Source organism: Protomyctophum bolini (assembly GCF_963924005.1).
Source record: "Protomyctophum bolini genome assembly, chromosome: 20".
Lineage (NCBI taxonomy): Eukaryota > Metazoa > Chordata > Actinopteri > Myctophiformes > Myctophidae > Protomyctophum > Protomyctophum bolini.
This window is the reverse complement of record NC_137881.1, coordinates 13510159-13533508: the sequence shown is the minus strand read 5'-3', so window position 1 is coordinate 13533508 and position 23350 is coordinate 13510159. Positions and strand designations below refer to the sequence as shown.

At 43.2% G+C, this 23350-nt stretch overlaps 2 protein-coding genes across 2 annotated transcripts in view; one reads left to right on the top strand and one right to left on the bottom strand.

Moving 5' to 3' along the window:
• prkd4 (protein kinase D4) overlaps positions 1-11717 on the top strand; it is a 31992-nt gene extending 20275 nt beyond the window's left edge. Inside the window, exons 10-20 of the mRNA XM_080792541.1 lie at positions 1982-2108; positions 2413-2490; positions 2956-3175; positions 3657-3685; positions 4329-4401; positions 5152-5258; positions 5503-5664; positions 6222-6320; positions 6459-6726; positions 10385-10470; positions 10853-11717. Coding sequence (XP_080648667.1) covers positions 1982-2108; positions 2413-2490; positions 2956-3175; positions 3657-3685; positions 4329-4401; positions 5152-5258; positions 5503-5664; positions 6222-6320; positions 6459-6726; positions 10385-10470; positions 10853-11014 — 1411 coding nt within the window. The 3' untranslated portion in view covers positions 11015-11717. The remainder of the gene's footprint in view (positions 1-1981; positions 2109-2412; positions 2491-2955; positions 3176-3656; positions 3686-4328; positions 4402-5151; positions 5259-5502; positions 5665-6221; positions 6321-6458; positions 6727-10384; positions 10471-10852) is intronic.
• Positions 11718-12289: 572 nt separating this feature from the next.
• actn3b (actinin alpha 3b) overlaps positions 12290-23350 on the bottom strand; it is a 51136-nt gene continuing 40075 nt past the window's right edge. The window contains exons 16-21 of the mRNA XM_080792540.1: positions 20358-20492; positions 19127-19306; positions 18296-18442; positions 17133-17198; positions 15421-15579; positions 12290-14395 (exon numbers count right to left, since the gene is read on the bottom strand). Of these exons, the coding sequence (XP_080648666.1) occupies positions 14237-14395; positions 15421-15579; positions 17133-17198; positions 18296-18442; positions 19127-19306; positions 20358-20492 (846 nt within the window). The 3' untranslated portion in view covers positions 12290-14236. The remainder of the gene's footprint in view (positions 14396-15420; positions 15580-17132; positions 17199-18295; positions 18443-19126; positions 19307-20357; positions 20493-23350) is intronic.

The window sequence follows — 23350 nt, the reverse complement described above, 5'->3', positions numbered from 1 at the left end:
GGTGTGGGGGAGGGGGGGGTGTTCCTCGGTTTCGATCACAGCCGCTGAGTTGGCTTCAGCAAACATAACGCCCGCGGTGAAATAAGGGGGTCCGCTGGCGTTGGTTGTATGCTGTGGGGGAGAGGCTGGAGAGCGTTCCCAGGCTGATCTTGGAGTTGCGTCCGTGGTCAAGTCCATGGAGGCGGCGCTCTGGAAGCCGTGGCGCGTTGCGATGGAAACGGCTGTGGCTTGCGGAAGTACCTCTTGCTGTAGGAGCAGTCTCGCTTGTGAGACCGCTTGTGATCGTGTAACCGGTCCAGGATTGAAATGAATGTCTCCCGATAGCAACAGGCATAAAATAATCACAGTTCTGCGATCCATTTTGCCAGTCGGGGGCTTGTACTTGCGATTCGGGTTCGCTGTTAACAGGCCATGAATCGCCGCCGACCCAAAAGAAATGTGTTTGCATTCCAAACCATTTAGGAGGAAAAAATCGCTGTGAAACTCCTCTGCTTCGTTTCCGTATCGTTCCATCTCTTCTTGGTGTTGACTCCATGTTGAATTAAAGCATGCGTCCGTAATCCATAGGATGAAGAATAGGTAAAAGGCGGAACAAGTTGAAAACATAGCTACCGGTTCTTGGTTGGAGAGAGCTCCTGGGAATGCGACTGCTCAGGTCGAATGCTCAGGTCGAATAATGGTGGGGTCCCTCCCTGGCACATAACATTTTCAGATGGGGTGCCACATACATATCAATTTGGCGGTCCTTGACTTGAACATGTCGGACAAACAACAACTTCCCGAGACAAAACATTGAGAACTTTGGATGTGAGCTAGAGCAGGGGTTCCCAAACCTTTTTGGACCAGGTACCCCTTTTGGGGTAGATATTTTTCCAGGTACCCTCTCATCCTCGCAACACGGATAACAATATATTTACAACCACAAGCAGTGTTTCCTGCAGGAAAAAGCTTTGGCATGGTGCTGGGCACAGGCCGCAATTTTGATTAATTAATTAATTAATTAGATTCATTAATTAATAAGATTAATACATTAAGATTAATTTGTATTATTGCTCTTGTATTGCTATTGGAGACACTGGGGGGACACTGGGCAGGCACTGAGGAGGCACTGGGGAGACACTGGGGAGGCACTCAGGGGCACACTGGGGAGGCACTCGGGAGGCACACTGGGGAGGCACTCAGGGGCACACTGGGGAGGCACTGGGAAGGCACTTTATGAACATGAACAAAATGTAGACGTCTAAATGTAGACGTCTAAATGTAGACGTCTACATTTAGCTTTAAACACTTTAGCACTTTATGAACATGAACAAAATGTAGACGTCTAAATGTAGACGTCTAAATGTAGACGTCTACATTTAGCTTTAAACACTTTAGCACTTTATGAACATGAACAAAATGTAGACGTCTAAATGTAGACGTCTACATTTAGCTTTAAACACTTTATGAACATGAACAAAATGTAGACGTCTAAATGTAGACGTCTAAATGTAGACATCTACATTTAGCTTTAAACACTTTAGCACTTTATGAACATGAACAAAATGTAGACGTCTAAATGTAGACGTCTAAATGTAGACGTCTAAATGTAGACGTCTTCTCTTATGGGGGTCCCTGGCATATCTTTTCAAATGGGGGTCCACGGGCTAAGTAGTGTCAATTTGGGGGTCCTTGACATGAAAAAGTTTGGGAACCACTGCTTTAAACACTTTAGCACTTTATGAACATGAACAAAATAGATGGGTCCCCCCTGGAACTCCCTCAGGTACCCCTGGGGGTCCCCGGACCCCACTTTGGGAACCACTGAGCTAGAGTTCTGAACATTAAGGCCTGGCCCTAACGGGCTCATTTTAGGCCCGACCCGGGCCCTAAAGCATCGGGTAAGGTCGGGTTTGGACAGAATTTGAGAACGCTAATGGTTTTTTTTTACCTCTGCTTTGAGCGTTGTGTGACGTGTGCTCTATCCATCCATCCACACCAGGCCCTGTTTCAGCAGCTACATCCCTCTGATGAGGCTGGTCCAGTCGGTGCGTCACGTCAAGAGCAGAGCCAGCAGACCGGCGCTGAGGGAGGGATGGCTGCTGCATTACACCAACACCGACACGCTGGTGAACACACACACACACACACACACACACACGTCTCACACACACACACACACACACACACACACACACACACACACACACACACACACACACACACACACACACACACACACACACACACACACACACACACACACACACACACACACACACACACACACACACACACACACACACACACACACACACACACACACACACACACACACACACACACACACACACACACACACACACACACACACACACACACACACACACACACACACACAAATATTTATTATTTCCTTATGGTCGTCTACAGAGGAAACGTCATTACTGGATCTTGGACTGGAAGAGCATCACTCTGCACCAGAACGAGAACTGCAACAAGTATTACAAGGTACAGCCACAGATCCTTTTAGGCCTGAACAATTTGTTTGCTCATTCAGACGAGCCCCACATTTGTTATGGCTTGGCTTGGCTAGGCCAGGCCATACGTTTTCAACCATTGGTCCGTGGACCACCAGTGGTCCTTGAGGGGGTTCCAGGTGGTCCCCAGCTAAATGATGGAGAGTTGTTTGTCCTGATAGGGGTCTATATGTGACACAAATGTGAATAAGTAAATTAACTGTTCAGTGTGCATACATTTCTCCTTTTTGTAGTTCAGTATGTCTTTATTGTGCAGCTGAACCCATTTGGGTTGAATGTGCACCAGTAACTCCAGAACATAGAATAGCTGATCTGCAATCTCGCATTACATCTCTCTACTTGTCAAAGTAGATGTCCAAAATCATGCCGTTCGTTTCTTTCTGCCTCTCTCTCCTCTGTCCTGTTTCTCTCCAACTCACTTGTCTGCATCGACCAGGAGATTCCTCTGTCTGAGGTGCTGCAGGTTCGAGGGGCCTCTGAACTCTCCGCCACGCCCTCGTTGTTGCCTGGCGACACCACCGCCGCCGCCCACTCCTTCGAGGTGGTGACGGCCGCAGCGGTGCATTGCGTCATCGCCGGCACGGACGCGCGGGGCTGGGAGAACGCCCTCCGTCAAGCTCTCATGCCCATGTCTTCAGGGAAGCTGAACAACCACGGTGAGGTGACAATAAGGCCCCTCAGATTAGATTAGGTGAAATAATGCAGGAAATAAATGAATGGCAACTATCAATTATTATTCATAATTATAGCTTATTATAGCTTCTAAAAAGCACAAAATCTTGGCAAAATCTCACAATCAGCAAACACCCGCAATCAGTAGATGGTTGCAGAGTTATAAATTGGAATTATTAATTAATGTGGTCGGATAACGGGCGGATTATAAACATGCACACGCAGATTTGGGTGACAAAAAAGCTCATCCGCAGGTCTTGGTTCAGAATTATGTCTTATAAGTTGCTTTCTTTCACAACGTTCTGCTGTTTTTGTTACTGAACTGAAGTTACTGAATTGCAAATAGTCAGCGTGGAGCTAAAACAATGGACATTTGGACAGTCTTATAATGTCGTGTTTGCACAACATCTTATCAACTTCATTCAGTTGGACATGTTGTGAATGTGTGTTGTGTTGTCGTTACAGATAATGCAGCGCAGAGTGGACTGCCTGTTGTAAGTACAGTAGCCACTCACAGAGCCTTTTATAATAGCCTGACTGCCTGTTGTTCAGTAAGTACTGTACAGTAGCCACTCACAGAGCCTTAATAGCCTACATCAGTGGTTTTCAACCAGTGGTCCTTGAGGGGGTTCCAAACTTCCAGGTGGAAATTGTAAATTGTCTTCAGCTAAATGATGGGAGATAACTTGTCTCTTACAAGTTAACTTGTGAGAGAGCATAAAATGAAACCAAATGGACCCTGTAATTATTGTTAAACATCTGCATGACTTAATTTTGACTGTGGGGACCATTGTGCTCATAGAGCAGAGGGGATAAATTGAATCTTGACCACCATCACATTTGTGTCAGATCTCAGCGTGTCCAGGTGAGACCTAAATGTCTCATTAAAAGAGCAGGGAGACAAAATACCAACCAACTATATACAGTGATATTTCTGTATGAACATACTCTACCATACATAGACAAAATGTCATCACATTCGTTAAATAAATGTTACCTAGTGCTGCTTTAAGCCCTGTATGCTCTGCTTTAATCAGTTTGAAAGATAATTATGTATTTAAATTGTTTGGAACATTTAGAAAAGTTTTGACATTTATTAAATGTCTAGCTACGGTGTACAATAATTCAATATTTCAGGACGTCAGCTCAGTGTATCAGATCTCCACAGACGAGGTGCTTGGTTCGGGACAGTTTGGAGTGGTGTATGGAGGTAGGGTGTAGGCTTGGATAATCATTCTTACTCTAAAGTCACTCCTTTACTACTCCAGTGAGTACATCTCTCACTGTCTCACAAAATAACTTCAGAACCCTCGTTAGCAATCATTTGCATCATGTGTCAGATTTAGTATTTCTTCACAATATCTCCATCTCCTGAACTGACACAGCAGAAAGTGAGCTACCAACGCAAGCGTCAGTCAGAACTCTTCCAATGGTCTCAAGTTTCGCGTGGAAACCTCCTATCCCAAACCGTTACTTTTCAGGATACAGATAATACGGCATAATTGATACATAATGGATACTGATATTACGTCACAGTTGAGAGGGAGTTAAACTGTTAATCTGGTGTCAGATGTAGAGTTGCTGGCCGGCCCGGTAGTGCTGCACAACTAATCGAAAAAAGGTTGAGATCTAGATTCAGAGTTCAGACAACTATGCAATCTCATTTTGTGAAGAATCGTGCAGCACTAGAACTGAATCGTGTGAGAATTTCAATTAAATTTCAAACAAGCTCGAAACGCGTTTTGTGACACTGTAATGTGATCAAGTAGGGCTTTTTTTTACTGCTCTGTAAAGCACCACGCTGCATTTTATGTCATGAAAGGTGCTATATAAATAACGTTTATTATTGTTATTAATTCATGCAAAAGGCAAAAGGTTAAGACATGGAGATGAAGAGGTTTCTTCCAGACAGAGACCATGTACTCTATGTATGACGTCTCCTCTGTGATTTCCCCTGCAGGTACTCACAGGCAGACCGGCCGCTCTGTGGCCATCAAAGTGATAGACAAGACCCGCTTCCCCACCAAGCAGGAGACACAGCTGAGGAACGAAGTGGCCATTTCACAGGTACATCTCTGACAATTATGATGAGCCATTTGTAACTTTAACAGAACTATTATTCTGTTGTTTTTCTGAAGGTCTGTTTCTGAAGTGAATAAGTAGTCTCTTAAATCTTAATCATATCCTCATATACTCTACCATTACAATCGTCAGTGTTCATGTATCCATTTATGTTTGTGTGTGTGTGTGTGTGTGTGTGTGTGTGTGTGTGTGTGTGTGTGTGTGTGTGTGTGTGTGTGTGTGTGTGCAGAATCTCTCCCATCTAGGAGTGGTCCTGCTGGAGGGGATGTTTGAGACTGTAGAGTATGTGTTTGTGGTGATGGAGAGGCTCCATGGAGACATGCTGGAGATGATTCTGTCCAGCGAGAATGGACGGCTGCCGGAGCGCAACACACGCTTCCTGGTCATGCAGGTATATTAGGGAGGGACGCTCGCATCAGGCTCGATACCGATTTTGTGCATAAGGGGACAATTTGAATATTGCCAAAATTATTATATAAATTCAAGTCAAATTTGACTGACATTGATTTTTTTTAAATTTTTGCTTCAAATTGACATATTGGTTGTTGAGTTTGACCCACAAGTTTTGGAGATATGGCTTATAGAGTAATGTCTTGCAGAAAACAGCGAGTTGAGAAAAGAGGCTTGAAAGGTTCACTTCTGTGGTCTCGAACATTACACCTAGCTACATGTTTAAGCATTTATTTCATATCTACATGTCGATTTCAGCTTATTTCAGATATGCTCTAGTTAGTCTAGTATGTGAAGAGTCTGCCTAGTCACTCAGTCAAATCTGGTCACATATGTCAAAACCCACGACCAGGGTGTAAGGAGGAAGGGGAGAATGTTTAGGCTTGTCACAAAGATGCAAAATGATATTATACTATATATCTGATTGACTTTTATACCAATTAAATGGTGTGTGTGTGTGTGTGTGTGTGTGTGTGTGTGTGTGTGTGTGTGTGTTAGATCCTAGAAGCTCTGAGGTACTTGCACATCAAACACATCGCCCACTGTGACCTGAAACCTGAGAACGTGCTGCTGGCCTCCCCGGACCCCTTCCCTCAGGTGAGTGTGTGTGTGCACAAATCACTTGTGCTGCGGATTACAAACCACCCGTGGCTTCCTCTGAGGTTAGGGTTTGGGATAGTGTTAGTAATGGTCGGACTAATGCCACGCTACCCCTTCTCCTCATCCTCCTCTCAGGTGAAGCTCTGCGACTTCGGCTTCGCCCGCATCATCGGCGAGAAGTCCTTCCGCCGCTCCATGGTGGGCACGCCGGCCTACCTGGCGCCCGAGGTCATCAGCAGCCACGGCTACAACCGCTCGCTGGACATGTGGTCGACGGGCGTCATCACGTACGTCAGCCTGAGCGGCACCTTCCCCTTCAACGAGGACGAGGACATCGGGCAGCAGATCACCAACGCCTCCTTCATGTACCCCCGACAGCCCTGGGCCACCATCTCTCTGGGGGGTAGGCAGTGTTCATTTAGCCCTGGGCCACCATCTCTCTGGGGGGTATGCAGTGTTCATTTAGCCCTGGGCCACCATCTCTCTGGGGGGTAGGCAGTGTTCATTTAGCCCTGGGCCACCATCTCTCTGAGGGGTAGGCAGTGTTCATTTAGCCCTGGGCCACCATCTCTCTGAGGGGTAGGCGGTGTTCATTTAGCCCTGGGCCACCATCTCTCTGGGGGGTAGGCAGTGTTCATTTAGCCCTGGGCCACCATCTCTCTGAGGGGTAGGCAGTGTTCATTTAGCCCTGGGCCACCATCTCTCTGGGGGGGTAGGCAGTGTTAATTTAGCCCTGGGCCACCATCTCTCTGAGGGGTAGGCACTAGGCAGTGTTCATTTAGCCCTGGGCCACCATCTCTCTGAGGGGTAGGCAGTGTTCATTTAGCCCTGGGCCACCATCTCTCTGAGGGGTAGGCACTAGGCAGTGTTCATTTAGCCCTGGGCCACCATCTCTCTGAGGGGTAGGCAGTGTTCATTTAGCCCTGGGCCACCATCTCTCTGGGGGGGAAGGCAGTGTTCATTTAGCCCTGGGCCACCATCTCTCTGAGGGGTAGGCAGTGTTCATTTAGCCCTGGGCCACCATCTCTCTGAGGGGTAGGCACTAGGCAGTGTTCATTTAGCCCTGGGCCACCATCTCTCTGAGGGGTAGGCAGTGTTCATTTAGCCCTGGGCCACCATCTCTCTGGGGGGGAAGGCAGTGTTCATTTAGCCCTGGGCCACCATCTCTCTGAGGGGTAGGCAGTGTTCATTTAGCCCTGGGCCACCATCTCTCTGAGGGGTAGGCAGTGTTCATTTAGCCCTGGGCCACCATCTCTCTGGGGGGGAAGGCAGTGTTCATTTAGCCCTGGGCCACCATCTCTCTGAGGGGTAGGCAGTGTTCATTTAGCCCTGGGCCACCATCTCTCTGAGGGGTAGGCACTAGGCAGTGTTCATTTAGCCCTGGGCCACCATCTCTCTGAGGGGTAGGCAGTGTTCATTTAGCCCTGGGCCACCATCTCTCTGAGGGGTAGGCAGTGTTCATTTAGCCCTGGGCCACCATCTCTCTGAGGGGTAGGCACTAGGCAGTGTTCATTTCTCCTTCATGTATCCCCGACATAGCCTGGTAAAACCACCCAACCTGCTGGACAACAGCTTGTAGATCGGCCATTTTCAGCAAGTGTAAAGTCAGTCATTGCGACGGCATCAAGGCCCGCCAAAATACCTTTTAGTCGACTAAATCAACTGTAGATTTAGTCGACTAAAATCTTATATTTACAGTCTACTAAAACACTAAAACATTCCAGGTGACTAAAATGTGACGAAAACTAAATAAATTCAAACTAAATCAACACTGGAGGTAGGGAGCACTGTTGCCATGTCTGCTTGTTATATAGGCCTAAGCCAATTTTGGGCTTGTTTTTCTGTTTTTTGAGGTTACTTGAAAATATTGGTAGTTGCGGGGTTTTTTTCTGGGCTTGCTTTTAAAGTGTAGTTATTTTTTGCTTGCTTCCATTTCTTTTGGAGGACTCCCAAATAAAATCAGTGTATTTAATCCGAAGACCCCCCCATGTGCAAAAAGGTTTCAAATAATACCGTTTCTGACTGCAAGGCTACGCAAGTAATTTAATTATTTTTTGTGAAAGCAGGGAATCATAGCTTCAAATTGACATATTGGCTGTTAAGTTTGACCCACCATCTTTTGGAGATATGGCTTATAGAGTAATGTCTTGCAGAAAACAGCCAGTTGAGAAAACAGGCTTGAAAGGCCCACTTATGTGGACTCTAACATTACATTTAATTTGACATTTATTTCAGAGTCAGACATGTATGTGAAGAGTTTGCCTGTGCTATTTACCCATTTTGGATTAAAAAAAAAGAAAATCAAATTTTCTCCTCTCCTGAAACAAAAATAGTCACATACTGTATATTCCAAATATTTCACTTTTTTTTAAATAGCCAATCTACAAGCTCATACATAGGTTTAAAGTGGTCATGTAGCCTATAATCACTTCTTTTGGGCTTGTTTTCATAGACCTGGCTGCTTATTTCTCGCACAGAACATTAACTTTTAAAAGAAGGCCGATTCCCACCTCAAAAGTTAGTGACAACCAGAAAGGCCGTTTGAACCACTTTTAACCTGAAGGAAACTGTCAGAAATTGTTTCAAAATAGCTAAAATAGTAGATCTATCTTTATGTGTCCTGGTTAGGTTTCTTTCAGTCTTTCTTCTGGCTGGTGGGTTGGGGGGGTTCTAAGTTCTTTGTCCAGTGGTTTTCAACTAAATTTGTTCATGTCAAGGCCCATTATTTATTCAGCATTTGAGCCACGGACCACCATTCGATGAGATTTCCATGCTGTATTGGTGTTGGTAATACCAAGGAGGGATAACAGGCAAAGGTTGATAAAGATAACAATGGTTTTACATTCTCTAATTGTGTGTAGACTTCTTGTAAATTAACTAGTAAAGCAGATGTTTAACAACAATGTAACTCTCATTTCATTTAATTTTACGCTCATAAGAGTTAAAGATCTACAAAAGGTCCATTTGGTTACCAACTCTCCATCATTTAGATGGTGACCACCTGGGAGTGCAGTAAGTGGACCTCCTTAAGGACCACTGGTGTCCGAACCACCGGTTGAAAACCACTGATGTAGACTGTTCTGTTTGTTTGTTTGTTTGTTTACCGGTATTTAAATCGTGGTGTAAGTGATATATAGTTTTTGTTGAACAATTGTTAAAGCGAAATTTGGGGACGGTTTGGGGACCATACTCTAAGTTGGGGACCCCCTGGAATTCCCTCAAGGACCCCCCTGGTGGTCCGCCGGTGCCGGCCCAGACCCCACTTTGAGAACCAATGCCGCCATTGGTGCCGCAAGTACACAGGACAGGACACACGCACATATGCTTTTAACAGCCCATTTCTGCACGGCGGCAGAAGCAGCATCAATAAACTACAAATTACAATGTAATGTCTTTATGTCTTACCTATTATTTGGGAGAGCCTTCCCTTTCCCCATGAATGAATGTATCCAACGGGCAATAGTTTGTTAAATAAATTAGTTTGCAACGCGCTCTACAGCTCAAACGTAAACAGGTGCAACCATTAACAGGTTCCTCCGTCAGACCGTCACGCACACGCAGTAACTGTTACAAAGGTTCCTACTAGCCTGGGTATTATATCGAGGCTATGCCTAAAGCAACAGACACCCATACATACATAGATTATTCAAAACAAACTCGTTTTTCAACATCTATTATTTTATTCCCCAAAGTTAAATATATTATTGTTTTTTTAATAGATGTATTTGTCTTATTTATTTATTTAAAAAAAGGTCTACAAAATAATTTCTCCCCCCCCCCCTGACCACCACCAGGTTGCGCTGCAGCGCCCTCGGCAACCCACTTTTTACAACCAGTCGTCCGGGGACCAGTGGTCGTTGAGGGGGTTCCAGGGGGGTAAAGTGGTCCTCAGCTAAATGACGGAGAGGGCCTTATTAAGGCCAAATAATTTAACTACTGCCTTATGCGGTATGCCTTTCAAACCATAACAACCCCTCGTATGTGGGACATAGGGAGTTATATTGTAATCACTAATCATTGTTTAAACGGAATCAAATGTCTTCTGCTTCTCCCATGTACAGCTGTGAGTCTGATCAGCAACCTGCTGCAGGTGTCTGTGCGACGGAGGTTCACTGTTGGCAGGGCTCTGGGTCACCCCTGGCTTCAGGTCAGGTTGAAAACATTTACATAAAAAAAAAAAGATTTCATTTTCATGTTGATTCAGATACCGGTAGTTGAATGTAAAAAATATTGTGTGTGTGTGTGTGTGTGTGTGTGTGTATATTATTATTATTTTTTATTAAGTGTGCATGAAGTGAAATATTTGTTGTTTTAATCTTATGGCATACAGCTCATCAAATCAGAAATCCACTATCTCAAACTATTAGAATATTACATAGACCACAGAAAAAGAAAATATGTATTTATTTATATGTAAGAAGATAACCCATGGTTTTAATATAGGGTTAAAACAATCCACCTGATCATGCATGTCTCTCGCACTTTTCCTGTTCTTTCCATTCATATATCTTTGCCTTGACCTCCTCCAGGACTTCCAGCTGTGGTGTGACCTGAGGGAGTTTGAGCAGCGCATGGGCAGCATGTACCTCACCCACCAGGGGGACGAGGAGCGCTGGCGGCGCCACGCCCAGGAGAAAGGCCTAGACTTCCCCTCTCACCTCTCCTGGGACCCCCCTGGCAATGTACAGTGAAGAAGTGGTCTGCACACACAGGCTTTGCTCCAACAGTGTTTATTTGTGTTAAAACACCATTAAATTAGGACACAACGTTTCAGCCGTGAACGGCCTTCATCAGGTGATAGTAATCAGTATGTGAGAACCTCCCTTATATCCTGGTTGTCACGTCACGTGACTGACGTTGACTGGGCAGGTCACTTTCAAACACCACAGAGTGACATGAAATAAATTGAATAACCACCACAACAAGCAAGTTCACAACATTACAACAAAGTTTAAAAACTTGCTAGTATTTAGCTTGTTACAGACTGTTTAAATATTTTAATATTTTTCAAATGTTTTTATACATATTACCCCCCTGGCAATGACCACCACCACCACGACATGTGAGGGAGGCTGAGGTTGAAGCAGGGTTGTGTTGTCAAGAAGCTAGTGTTGGGTTGAATCGTGTTCTCAGCGGGGTTTGTACTGGCAGCGTAGATCAGAGGGTTCTCAAAGGACCCAGGGGTCCTTGTGGGGTTTTCAGGGGGTCCCCGCATGCAGCGACACCAAATGGACTCTTATATTTCGGTAACACAGAGAGTGTATAAATGGATCCAAATGTTCAATTTATACAGCATTGTAGGGTATTGTAGGGTATGTTAATATAATAGAATAGAGTAGAAGAGGAAAGTGTACATAGATAGTGCAGCTTTAAACTCTGATATTCACAAATACAGTTAGTATTTAAATGCTATCCCTCAGCCAAATCGACTACTTTTTTTTGTCACCTGTAATGATTTTAACCATATTTACTGTATATTTGACTGTCAGTTGGTAAAAATGCAATGAGTTCATAATGGTGTGTGTGTGATGTTAACTGGTGCGACGACAAGACTTAACCCATTTAGACCTGAGATTGATTCTACAAATGTCTTCTAAATCCTGACAGTTTTCTGAAAAATCCATGTTTCTATGTCATTCGTTCTCAAACATTTTCATGTCAAGGACCCCCAAAAATATATGTATTTGGCCGCCGACACCCATCTGAAAATATGTTGTTCCAGGGACCCGCCCAGAAGCAAAGATTAGCCGGTGCCGCGCTATGAGCTTGTAGATCTGCTATTTTTCAATAGCTTAAGTATAACATAATGCTTTAAAACACCAAAAGGGGTTCCCACCCAAAACGTGTTAAATTAATTAACCAAATACAACTCTGCCCTGTCCCCATTTATGTACTGAAAGTGATTTATGAAATTTCTTTTGTAATCCACTCGAAAAATTAAACGAAAAACAAAACACAAACAACTGTCATGTAGCAATATAATTTTCCTTTTTTATTCCAAGGTGTGTTTTTTATTTTTTCATTTATTTTCTTTGAAACTTTTGACTGTATGTGAAAGTGAGCTTTGTGTTACTGATGAGACAAGACAGACCGAACTCGAGGAGGAGGAAGGAAAAGAAAGAATAGACACAGATGAAGGAAGAGAAAAATGAATCGTGTCATGCACAGGGAGGGGTGGACGCAAGTTAAGAGCCTCTCATAATTAACAATGGCTGCAAACAGACAGAGTGTCCGTCGCTAATGGGACCCAATCTTCACGGCTGACTTTTGCTTTGCCATATTATACGGCCATCATCACGCTCGCCGAAAATAACTGTCTCAGCGAGTGACACCACGTGCATTAACAAAGCATGAATTTGGCTTCATGCGTACGCTTAACTTTCTGACATCGATCGGCCCTGCAATGGTCCCCCGCATGCAGTGCCAAGTCTTCTTTTTTTAAAGTTTTTTATCCGGAACATTCCTAATGCCCTGTGCTTTCTCTCTCCTCAGCAGCACCTCTCTAACCTCCATCGCATCTCCCACCTCCAGAGCACCAAAATAATTACATAGCCAGCTCCTTTTTCTCTAGAGGGAGTGTTTTAGCCAGAGGCAGGAGAGAGAGAGAGAAGAGAGGCGCGTGGGTTCACTTTCTCTGGCCGCATCCTGTTTTGGTTCGTTCTTCATTCTACGACCCCCGACCCAGCCATGGCCTCTTCATTCTTTTTTGTGTTACATTTACAGGGTTCGCTCACTCTCCTCGGCTACAGTACACAAGTCTGTAGGGGGAGTTTGCCTTCATCTTAACATTTTCTATTCAGTTTCTTTATCAGCAGGTGATACACAGGCAAAAAAACAACAAAAAGTAAAGTATGCGTGCCCCCTCCCCTTCCACTCCCCTATCCACCCCATCCCCCTCCAATAGGCTCATCTCTTTGGTTTCAAAGCGGAGGGTTGTGGCTGTAGGGATGCGATTGTTTAAGGACTATCGTTAAACATATATGGCTCACAGTGCTGTAGTAATTGTGTCTTTTCCGACAGGAGAAACTTCCACCATGAGACTGGCTTTCATTACATGATACTGCCCGAGTTTTTCAAGCGGCATTAACGAGTAACAAGTTTTCAGAGTATGCGTAAGAGGTTAAGGCTTCTGGCTTTTTTGTTTTGTTTTGTTTTGTTTTGTTAAAGGTGTTAAGGATGAGTCGACAACTCTTTGACTCACAGAGACACAAGTGTTTCTACACTTAAAAACACAACATGCATGCAACGCAATACACAACCGAACAACCGAACAACCAACCAACCAACCAAACAACCAACTTATTGTCTTTTTTTTTTTCAACATTTCTTTTCTTTAATTACCCTTCTACAAAAAATAGGTCATCTGAGAAGAAGTGAAGAGTGAGATGCTTTGCTGAAAACCATTTTCTACGATCGAACTTCGCCCTCGTTTTTTTATTCATACATTTATTATCTCCCCTCTCATGCTGTTTGAACTCTCAAGGCACGTCGTGTTAAACGTGTGCTGCATATACATCGACACATTCAGTGCGAGACCCGATACCCGGTTTTGTAAGGGCTCTCGTGAACAGAAAAGAAATGAAGGTTTACGAGCCAGCCGGTTTCAAACCGTTTTGAGCAAAGCCTTCCACTACTCGCCCTCTCTGGGCAGTGAATTCTGGGAGGGCGGTGGGAGAGGAGGGAAAGGGGGGGGGGGGTAAAATATAAGGGTACAAACAATACAATTTGAAAGAGAAATAATATTAAGGACAAACAAGGGAAAGAAAGACAGGGAAAGGAAAGGGTTGTTTTTTTTAATCGCTCTCTCCCAAAACAGGAGAAAGAAGGATGGGCGAGGGGCTGCAGGGGGGGCAGTTTGGGATTCAAGGGAGGAGGAAGCGGAGGAGGAGGAGAAGAGAAGGGGTTCTTTTTGTTTATAAGTCGCTCTCGCCGTAGAGGGCACTGGAGAAGGAGATGTAGTCGAGGGCGCCGGCGGGGCCGTCGGCTCCGATGTACCTGGTCATGCGGCTGATGCAGTACTCTGCCTGCTCTGGGGGCAGCTCCCTGCGCAGCTCCTCCACCAGGATGTAGGACTGCATGGAGGGAGAGGGAGAGCACACGTTTTAGTCAAACAACTCTAGGCTCCAGTGGTTCTCTGAACCTGTGGGACGGGTCTCACTGGTGGGCCATGAGCATACTGCAAACGGGCCTCCAAATAATTATCAAAACACTTAAATTTTATTGATGATGTAACATATTAAAAATTAAAAAAAACAAACTATATACTAAGGCTGCAGATTGCACAATATATCGTTATTGACGTATGAACATGCACAATATCAGTATCGCAAAAAAGACAACGGTATCACGATATGGATATATCGTCGATATATCGTCCACTTCTAAGGCCAGCAACGCCCCTCGGTTTTAGCCTGTGGCCGTTGGAAAATAAACTTCACTCCATTGCATTGTTGTTAGCCCTGGTCCAGTGCGTTAGCAAACTCACTAACACACTATTTTTGAATAATGTTTAGTTTTCAATGCTGCAACACTTATTGCATTTTTTACGGTAATATCGTATATCGTATCGATATCGCAATATTTGGCATAATACTGAGATATAAAAGGTTGTCAATGTCGTGCAGTCCTACTATATACTATGTTAGTTCCAATGATCGAAGACGTGACACAATCCAAGTATTGCTCAATGATCATTAAAATAAACATGCTCTGACGATGCATGCTGTTCATCTAGAACCATAGTTAAATTCATACATCTCTACTACTACTGCCCAGCAAGAGAATGTGAACTGAAGTGACATGGAACCGACAATCAGCGATGCGACGCGGCCCATTACATAACATCACTTAACAACCGAAACCCTAAACACTGCTGCTGGAGTCCAATAGCAGTGGTTGTTGTTTAAATTCCCATCCTACCCAGGAGGACATTCATTGCATTCACTTGGTATCCTTAAGTTAAAATCTAGTTGGACACCAGTTGAATATGAAATGAATGCAATATATTTGCATCGTGGTATGGTCTTGCCGACCGATGACCAAGCTGGGAAGGAATCCCACGGTCCTATGGAATAACTGCACGCAGTGGTCAGCTCACCTTGTCGGAGGCCAGGATCTTGAAGGAGGCCATGACCTGTTCTGCCGTGTCTGTCTCGGCCGTCTCGCGGGTCATGAAGTCGATGAACGCCTGGAAGGTCACCACGCCCGTGTTGTTGGAGTCCACCAGGGTCATGATACGAGCAAACTCCACCTCGCCCTTTAAAAAGGTAAAAAGGAACGCAAGACACCAATGTGTTAGTTCAGGTCGCAGTACAGTAGTGATGCGATCCATTGCATACATGGGCAACTGGCGGCCCCCACCATCACTTAATGCGGCCCGCAGGTTAATATCAGAATACTGATTGATTTCAGCTGTTACAATTCCAAACATGCAAACATGACCAACTTTATTTACTTCAGTCTAAATTAGTAGCTTAATGAGTAGTATTAAAATGCTATTGTCTTTTTCTATGTCCAATGTATTTGTATTTACTTCATAAAGTTAACTGGAATTGAATTGAAAGGATTTCAATTCAAATATAGCAAAAACTTGCTGATCTACAAGTTCAAAACACGTCACACTAGCTTGTAGATTGGCCATTTTTGCTACAACAGTAATATGCAATGGGGCCCTCTGGAGTGAGTGTGGAAATGTAGTGGCCCTCTCCGTCGTCAAAGTTGCACATCCCTGATCTGATCAATGAAGTCTGTCTGACCACTTAAGCAATATATACTCATAATGACACATTGATGTTATGTAAATTACAGTAGTAATGATGTTACCGTAAGTCCTTTTCATTTTATGTCCAGGCATACAGTAAGTAAGCAATACAAATGGTTTTGGTTGTCCGAAACCACATACCAACGCATTCCATACTGCATACTGTGCATAGTATGCCATTTTCAGACTATTGTTTTAGTATTTTGTATGCATCTCACATACTATTTAGTACCTAGCTACTAAGCTTTCGGACATGCCAAAAAGTAATTTGGCATACTAAATAGCACATTAGTATGCGATTTCGGTCTGGGCCCATCTTTCGGAAGGCCTCCGTCAGTTGTCACATTAATAAAAGAAGAATGCCTAAAGATTTAATAAATTAGGTAAATATTAAAATTATGAAAATTGACTGGAGTTGTGTTGAAAACTCAACCTCTACCAGTACCCAGTGTGAAGAACATCAAAACAAAGTGCTCTCTGCATAAAATTTAAAGAAGAAATCAATTTGCAAACCCAAGATGGCTTATTGATTTCAACCCAGAGTGGCAAATTTAGCAGAGTGAAGGATTTCACATCGCTCCATATGAATCATAAGCCGAACAGCAGGGAGCACAACTGAAAAGTATTAAAGTGGCTGTAACCACTCACACACACTAGCTCTGTGTTTCATAAACAATTAGCACAATTTGTAAAATGGTGATGTTTTGGTAGCCACACAGCTAATCAGTTAAAGTAATGCAGATTGATGCTAAAGTCGGCCATATCAGCCCTGACAAAAAAAACTGTTGCCAGATAAAGGGGATTAACTGTTGTTTTTTTAATGGAATATCTGAGATCATTAGGATGTTCTGGACGATTGAACCACTTCAAAAACTCTTTAATCTTAAAATGACAAACAGTGACGTGTTGTAAGCTTGTAGATTGTAGCCTATTTTCCGGACATGCTGACTTCTATGGAATCCAAATGAGTGAAATCAGTTGTGGTGACTGAGAAGAACGTGAATCCATGTCTAACATTTGGCCCACTGGGTGTTAAAAAGTGTCCTCACCAGATCGTAGCCCATGGAGATGAGGCACGCGCGGAAGTCGTCTGGGTCCATCATGCCGTTTCTCTTCTGCAGAGGGAACGGGAACAGAGCCATGAGACAAATCACATAATCAACAAGTTTTATCATTAAACTTACCATATTATATTACACCACTACAATATATCTTATCTTAACATTCTTATATATTATCTGACAACATTGTTATACCATATTATATTACCTTACACTATTACATTAATTAATATTGTCCTTTTTTACTACTATTTGCCTGTATCTCCTCCCTGTCTCTCCTTATTTCTATTTCTCTCCCCCGACACGGTCGAGGCAGATGGCCGCCCACCCTAGAGTCGGGTTCTGCTTGACGTTTCTTCCTAAGGGAGAGTTTTTTCATTACCACTAGTTGCAATATTGCTTGCTCTGGGTGAGATCTCTGTGTCTTGAGACTTGACACTTTAATAAAATGTAATTGAATTAAATAACTGCTCATTAGAACTGCTCATTAACTGTTCATTATTAACGTTTTAATGATGCTCACTGCTTCGAGCTTTATTACCAGGGCCAAAGATATAGTGTAACACTGGTTTCTTTCTTAATTGGCCTGGGAAAATCAGTAGACTAAAAAAGGGAATAAAAGATAGACGATCTCCAAGCTCACGTGGAAGTGCAACTCCTTTTGAGCCTGTAGTAAATATATAGTCTATTGACAGTGTGCGACACCGCAAGCCACTAATAAGATCAAGCCCTTATAGCAGTCAAATGCTAATTTGTTTCAAAACATTTCCTAGATTTGGACTTTATTATATATATTATATATAATATATATTATAAATATATAATATATATATTATTTAAATATATTTTTTGATGCATTTAACAAAAGGCACAATATCTTTTCCTTTCCTTATCTTTTTTTTTCCAAAAAAGTCCATTTACAAATGACCACCTGTAATTATGTGGTCCATAATTGTGGTCCATGGCTGAGATACCAGTGGTCCACTAGACCCTGCCGTGGTTCTCAAAGTGGGGGAGTCCAGCCAGGGACCCCCTGGGGTCCTTGAGGTGGTCCTAAATGGACCCCTTGAAACTAAAAACCTTTTGGGAACCATGCGCTGGTCAAAGATCACCCCGGCATGGACCATCGGACGTGGGTCAGTCAGTCTCACCCTGTCGAAGTGGTTGAAGGAGGCTCTGAACTCATTGAGCTGCTCCTGGCTGATGCCCTTGGCGTCTCTGGTCAGGATCTGGTTCTCCACCTCGTTGATGGTTCTGGCGATGGTGGTGAGCAGCTGCTCCCAGCCCACGCGGATGTGCTGGAGAGGAGGGAGAGGAGAGGAGGGTTGGAGTGTGAGAAACGCCAGGCACATAATATAGTCATAAAGCCAGGCGGGTGTTATGCACACGCTTTTAGCGGTTTTGCGCTATGAGCTTGTAGATCTTGTGTAACCAGTATTCTTCATAAGCATGTGATAATATACAAGAAAACTGTGACTATTCAATGTTTTCAATTGTATTCAAAATGGGCTTTCTTTCTTTTTTTAACGACCAACGTATGTACGACAGTACGACCAACGAACATACGTTTTTTCAGAAAACTGTCGAAGACATTTGTAGAATCTGGTCTCAATGTGTTTCTGTGTGCCCATTCTGGGCGGGAACCCCTTTTGGTGTTTCAAGCATTATGTTATACTTTAGCTATTGAAAAATATTTTTGAAAAATCATGAGAATGTGGCACAAATCTTTGAATATTTATTCCTTCAGAGAGAACGTTTTTAACTCAAATCTGGGGGGAGGTCCCTGAAACAAAATATTTTCAGATGGGGGTTGGCGGCCAATTACATAAAATTATGGGGCTCCTTGACATGAAATAAATTGAGAACAACCGATATAGAAATACGTTTTTCTGAAAACTATCATAATTTAGAAGACATTTGTACTAGAATCTGGTCTCAGGGCCTCAATGTGTTTAATGTTTGCAGCGCGGCACGTGGCGTACCTCCATGGTGTAGTTGGTGTGCTTGTTGTCGAAGATGAGGGACTCCTGGCTGAGCTGGTGGTCGCCCTCCAGCTTGTCGATGTTGCACTTGTAGTTGATGATGTTCTGCTCGTACTGTTTCAGGTTGTTCATCTGTTCCTCCAGGGAGCCGGCGATGTCCACGGACACGTGGCCGATCTCCTGGTGACGGGACACAGAGAGAGAGAGAGAAGCACAGCAGGAGGAGGCCGTGAGAAGATGGGAATGGAACATTGTTGTTTTCGTCGACTAAAACTAAGACGAAAAATGTTCGTCGACTACCTTTTTTCACTGACGAAAACTAAATGAAAACTAAATGAAAACAAAGCTATGATAACTAAAACTATGACTAAATATACTGTGAATTTTGTCAACAAATAAAAACTAGACGGGACTAGTGGACAATAGATCCAGTATAAGTCATTTTACACTTGGTTGCATGCTGAAAATAGCAGATCTACAAGCTCACAACGAGTCGCGCTGCGACACGTTGTGAGCGTGTAAAATCTGTGTAAAACCAGTCATTACGACGGCATCAAGGCCCGAAAAAATACATTTTAGTCGACTAAATCTACAGTTGATTTAGTCGACTAAAATGTATTTTTTCTATAATTGCATGACAATTAGTCGACTAAAACTAGACTAACACTAAAACATTCCAGGTGACTAAAATGAAAACTATTGAAGAGACTAGGACTAAAACTAAAATCAAAATTTGCTGCAAAAAAACAACACTGGAATGGAATCTGAGCGATTAGCTGAGTGATCAGTGGTGGAAAAAGTGATTGTGATTTGGGATATTGTACTTCTGTGATATGGCATAAGTGTTCTATAAAAATAAAAACATTGGATCGAGAAAAATCGGTATCAGCAGATACTCAAAACCAATTGATCGGAATCGGATTGAGAGCAAAAAAAACGTGATCGGGACATCTCTAAGTAAAAGTAGAAATACTCCGTTACAAGTAAGTCTGGAATTCAAAATGTACTTGGCATCAAAATGTATTTAAAGTACCAAAAGTAAAAGTACTCATTATGCAGAAATAATGCAGAAATGTCCCATTGCAAGTTTTCTAATGTATTAGAAAACCTTTGAAAATAGCAGATCTACAAGCTCACAACACGTCACATCGCGACACATTGTGAGCATTTTCAAATGGTCTAATTGTTTTTTGGAATAGTCAACAGCGCAATGTACTGTCTGACTCTGTACCTCCATCTTGGTTTGAATCCAGGGTCCAATGATGTTGGCCTGGGCGGCGAACTGGCGCCTCAGTCTCTCGTTGGCCTGCTGCCGCGCCACCTCCTCCTGAAGCATTTGGTCTCTGAGGGGCACCAGATGTTTCACCTGCAGGGGGAGCCAGAGGGCCACGTTACAGTCCAGCTTAGAGTTTATATACAGTAGGACTACTGGACTAGACTCATTCTGACCTGAGATCAGATTCTAAAAATGTCTTCTACATCCCGACAGTTTTCTGAAAAAGCCATGTTTCTATGTCAGTCGTTCTTCGATTAAAAAAAAATAGCAGACCTACAAGCTCGTAAATCTGCTATTTTTCAATAGCTAAAGCAACATAATGCTAACACCAAAATGGGTTCCCGCCCAAAATGGGTTAATAATAATCCATACAGTAAAATCCTCAATGTTAACTTTGCAAGAATATTTGGTTCCAACTGTATACTGTACAAAACCCACAATTAGAAGCAGTGCAGCAAATAGTCATCTGAGATGCACAGTAAACTTAAACTGCACATTGGCATTGCACTATAGCAGTGGTTCTCAACCAGTGGTCCTTCAAGGGGTTCCAGGTGGTCCCCAACTAAATGATGGAGAGGTTGGTAACCAAATGGACCCTTTAACTCATGAGTTAAATGATTGTTAAACATCTGCATTACTTAAATTACAAGAAGTCTTCTTCTAGAATTGTTATTTTCAACAACGACTGTTGTCTCTCCTAATGGTACCACCATCCATAGAGCATGGAATTATCCAACAACAACAACAAAAGATTCTTATAGTCTTTGGTCTGAGAGGCTAAATGTTATCAATGGTGGTCCGTGGCTCAAGTGCCAAATAAATAATGGGCCTCGATATGAAATGGGTTGAAAACCACTGCTCTATAGGAATATGTCCTGCAGTACAGTAAGCGGATGGATTTATTTGAACTTAATTTGTATTTATCTTTAGTTCTTGGCTTGTAACGTTGTCACTGCTGGGTTTACCTCTGGGGATTAATAAAGGTTGTATGTTATAATATAAGTTATATATAACATATGCTAGTGGCAGGCAGCTCTTTTTGTGGTGCAGTTTATGGCACTGTGTGTGTTGGTCTTTACCTAGGTACAGAGTGTAGAGTAGGAGAGTAGCGACACGCTTTGATCTCACCGCAAAGCGAGTGCCTATGGGCGATAGTTCCAAACATTGCTCCTATGGCTGGAACTATCCCATCGAGATAGAATGAGCACTTCCGCATTCCATTGTTACAGTGGGAGTAGCCTGGAACTCACCTATGCTTTTTATGGCATAGGCAGCTCCCGGCAGGATCCGCCGGGAGAATATATGCGCAGCTGCGCGACATGAGACTAATTACTTAGAGCGACAGAGAGAGAGAGGAGCGTGTGTGTGTGCATGTGTGCGTGTGTATGTCAATTTTACAAAGGTGCAGACAATCAGAAATCAGCAGAGAGTGAGCAATGTTTGCGCTACTCTATGCCGAATTGAAGTGGACTCAGACCCAGACTTTTTTTTTCTCCCTGGAAATAAAAACGTCTGGGTTTCCGAGGCTACAGTGGGAGTCAACGCTAGTGTCGCCACTCTCTTACTAGATAACAGAGAATTACTACAGCTGTATACAGTATAGCCCGTTAACTATTTTAGGATTACAGATTAGATCTGTATATGATGATTTCCTTACATAGTTATTTTAGTAGTAAGTACTAGTAGTAATCTCTGCAGAATGTATGTCTCAATTATAGACCTATAGTACCTGACCTGTATACCTTGGAAATGCGTACAGTATGACCTTGTGTAAGATTATGTATTTGAATCTTTATGTTAATCGGTAAAGCCACTGAAGAGAGAATCTCCCATGGGCCGACGGCACCACTACAAGGACTTTGGTGTGAATAGAATCAGTAAAGCCACAACAGGACATCTACTGAAAAGGGCTCTAACAATCCTTTTCTCTTTTTGCCTTTTCGGCTTTTGTATCGATAGTGAACAGTAGACTGATGGGGAGAGAGAGATGGGGAGTATAAAAAGCATAAAGCTAACGGATGTATATTGTATAACTATCTCTGACTATCTATTTTTAATAGTTTCACAAGATAGTATTACGCAAAGCGTTAATGTAACACAGCTCTGTTTAAACCTTTATTTAATTCCTATTTATATTCAATATTTATTTGACATTGTTTTATTTTGATTGTCTTGTTCCATTTCTGCTTTGGCAATGTAAACCTACGTTTTCTCATGCCAATAAAGCTCCTTTGAATTTAATTGAATTGAATTGAATTGGTGAGTGACACGCAGCAAAGGTCGTCGCGATCGGGAGTCGAACCCGCGACACACCATCAGGTGGAATTTGTCAGCCTAGGTGCCTGGACCGCTACACTAGTCGTCGTCGTCCCCCCCCCCCCCCCCCATAATGGAAAACCCAAAATAGAGACGCCCAGGTTTTTTAAGTGGTTCCATTTCCTTCCTCCCCGACTCCCTGAATGTTTGCACTGTACAGAATAAGTAGCTCATCGTATAAAGTGACACTGGCAGTGCCCTAAATATATACAGTATGCAGCTACTATTCCTGACCTGTCACTATGTATGTGATTATAATTAGAACTGACTGTGGGACAGTCTGACATTTCCCCATACACACACATAAGCAACTGGTGGTTACTCTGCTCCAGTAGGGCAGTCTGCTCCAGGGGGGAGTCTGTTGTCCCAAGACCAGAAACTGGTTGGAAATTTGTTGGCAACTGAAATCCCCAATGGGTTATGTTGTGTTGTAACTTGTAACTTGTGGGTAGGGATGGAGCTCGGTATCAATAAGTTGATGTTGTGTTGTAACTTGTACCTTGTGGGTAGGGATGGAGCTCGGTATCAATAAGCTTTGGGCTTATCAAGCCTCGAGCATAGCGGCCCACGACGTTATGTTTAAACAATCAAGATAAGAGGTGATCAAGAAATATATCAAATCACCAATGCTG